Below are 2,489 nucleotides of genomic sequence, written 5' to 3'. Positions count from 1 at the left end.
CAAAAGCTGTTCTGCAAATTCTCTGGCTAATTACTGGAAGGGGTTACTTTTCTTTAACCAGCTTAATCCTTTCTCTATTAATAGATGTTTCTAAACAAATGTTATCTGACCTTCTATTTCACAACAGAACTGTGTACACTCAGCTGATCAGGAACATGCCTTTTGTTGCCTAGAAGCATTTTATTGAGATATCTTTGAAAATCAAGATTTAAGGGGCAGAATAGCTTTGCAGAAACATCCAAATATACATGCATAAGGAATGACTGGCTTCTTATAAATTACCACAACAGGGTGCTGTCAATACAGAGACACTCATGCAAGGATGCATATGTGGTGATCCTGTGCTTTAAAGGGAAGTATTTCTATTTCTAGTCCAATTTCAAAACATTTTATCTGCCTACAGTTCAGATTTTTCTAGTTATTAAAGATTATGTCAATCTCAAGAAAAATATATTACTCCTCAGTTTCTCTGTGGCCATTTTACTGAGCAAGGTGGAATCTTAGTCAAAGTTGCTAGGAATTCAAGACAGAAGCATTAACTTGGTACATCCAAATCCAACTAATGTGGGAGCCAGGTTTTTAACAAAATGAAGGACTAGGCTGCAATTCCCAGGTTCCCTTCTATGGAGAAGCATATCTGCCAAGGAAGAGAATGCTCCGAGTGGGGTTGTGGCGAATAAAGAAAAGGAAAGGATGGTCAGCTTTGAAATTTTCTTCGATAACCATGCAGAACATAGCAATGCCAGCAGTGGCAGCTGCAGCTTCTGTGCCTTCCTCATTCACCTCTACAAAAGCTTTATGGACAACTTTAGAGAGGGAAAGGTCTCGTGCCCCTGACATTCCAGACAAGTCAGCCTTGCCACTGTCAAATACATCCAACAAGCCCAGAGCACGCAAGTCTGATTGAAGGTCATAGCTTTCTTCTAGCTTAAACTTTGGCAAATGCACATGAACATCAGTAGAATAGAGATTCTCTGGACGTGTCCATTCCTGGAGCTTCTCTAAGGTAAGCTGCTTCTCCAGCTAGAATTAGAAAGACACACATCATTACATATCACCAGTGTAGAAATACTTCATTTTCAGGAACATTTACAAGGCTTTCTAGAGAACTGTACAGCTAAAAAGCAACTGTGCAAAAATGACCACACTCATATTTCACAGCTCCATGTAGATCAAACAAATGCTACTGAAATGAAGTCAGTGCAGTTTTACTTGACAAAGTAAAGCAGATATTTGCTTCTTGCTGCAACATACACGAGGGAAAAATACGCAATGATAGCAACTGAACCCAGCCTTTCTTACTGTTTAATCTAACTAAATGAAATTACACAATCAGAAACTAGTAACAAAAACAATAATCAGAGAGCTCAAAGAACCAATGCATTCCTGGTCATTTAAGGCAAACACTCTCACTACTTTAACACTAAGAAATAAAAAGGCTTTCAAAGTTAATGAAACAGAATTTCTATCATTGAAAAACTTAAGCAAGGCAAGTTAATTCTCACAGTTCACTTTGTTTTCAAAGTCTCCCTCATGGTTGGGTTCAGCAAGCAAAAGGACACAGGCACTCAAGCTGTAAAACCAGAACACCTCTTCCTGGTGCAGCACAGGCACATGCTCTTTATTGCAGTGCTCAAAGAGCCCTGTCTAGGAATATATTGATAGATAAGGGGCTCTGAGAACAGGGATACATGAAGGCTTTAATTCTGAACGGCCATTCAAGAAATGAATCCAGTAAATGACTGCATTAGCTTGATAGGTCACCTGCTGCAGGCCAGTGGAGTCATCTTCAATGTCATCAGGTAACAGGATGATCATACTAAGTTCTCTTCCATCATAAGGCAGCTCTAGAACACGGAGCTTCTCGTCAGGGAAATAGGCAAAAGGAAATTTCTTTTTCTGGTACATCATTTTGACCGTCTTCCTTTCATTCTGGAGGGATAAAAGGTACCAAAAGCAAGAGTTGAGAAAATACTAATTTAAAGAACTGATAAGAAACAGCTAAGTTCAAAGTTGCATTATTACAAAAACTCTTCCTCCAGTCTATCAGGTGATTATAAAACTGTCTTGGTCAGACTCCTGACTGCCTGTTTGATACAGTTCCTTCTGAAGACAGAATGAGTTTGTATAATATTTCCTTCTCATTTGGCTTCTATAGGACAAAACCAGAAAAAAATGTCTTCAAGATTTAGGTGATATTATTATTATTATTATATCTGTAAGCAAAGCTTCACTTCAGAACTTACATTCTTTCACCTCCTCACTAGATAGATACCACCAAGACGTAGCTGTATTACCTTATTTAACCGAAATGGCATGTCAGTCGTGTCAGCTTCTTGGAATTTCTCTGCCCAGTTCCCTTTGAAATAAATAGCATTCACCAGCACCAGCCTGGTCCTGCTGTCAACTGAGCCTTCAGACAGCAGATGAGGGATTTTGCCTGCAGAGGGGCAGAAAAGGAAAGTCACAACCAAGTCTTGTAGGAAGGC

The 2,489-nt window shown here is 39.3% G+C and overlaps 1 protein-coding gene across 1 annotated transcript in view; it reads right to left on the bottom strand.

The window, feature by feature from the left end:
- Positions 1 to 621: 621 nt before the first annotated feature.
- The window catches only part of LOC104391584 (leukocyte elastase inhibitor-like), a 5,224-nt gene continuing 3,356 nt past the window's right edge, over positions 622 to 2,489 (bottom strand). Inside the window, exons 4-6 of the mRNA XM_010000905.1 lie at positions 2,298 to 2,485; positions 1,765 to 1,932; positions 622 to 1,023 (exon numbers count right to left, since the gene is read on the bottom strand). Of these exons, the coding sequence (XP_009999207.1) occupies positions 622 to 1,023; positions 1,765 to 1,932; positions 2,298 to 2,485 (758 nt within the window). The remainder of the gene's footprint in view (positions 1,024 to 1,764; positions 1,933 to 2,297; positions 2,486 to 2,489) is intronic.

This window comes from Chaetura pelagica, unplaced genomic scaffold, assembly GCF_000747805.2.
Source record: "Chaetura pelagica isolate M959 unplaced genomic scaffold, ChaPel_1.0 scaffold104, whole genome shotgun sequence".
In the NCBI taxonomy this organism is placed as follows: domain Eukaryota; kingdom Metazoa; phylum Chordata; class Aves; order Apodiformes; family Apodidae; genus Chaetura; species Chaetura pelagica.
Note: the sequence above shows the minus strand (reverse complement) of the source record. Positions and strands in the feature narration are given on the sequence as shown.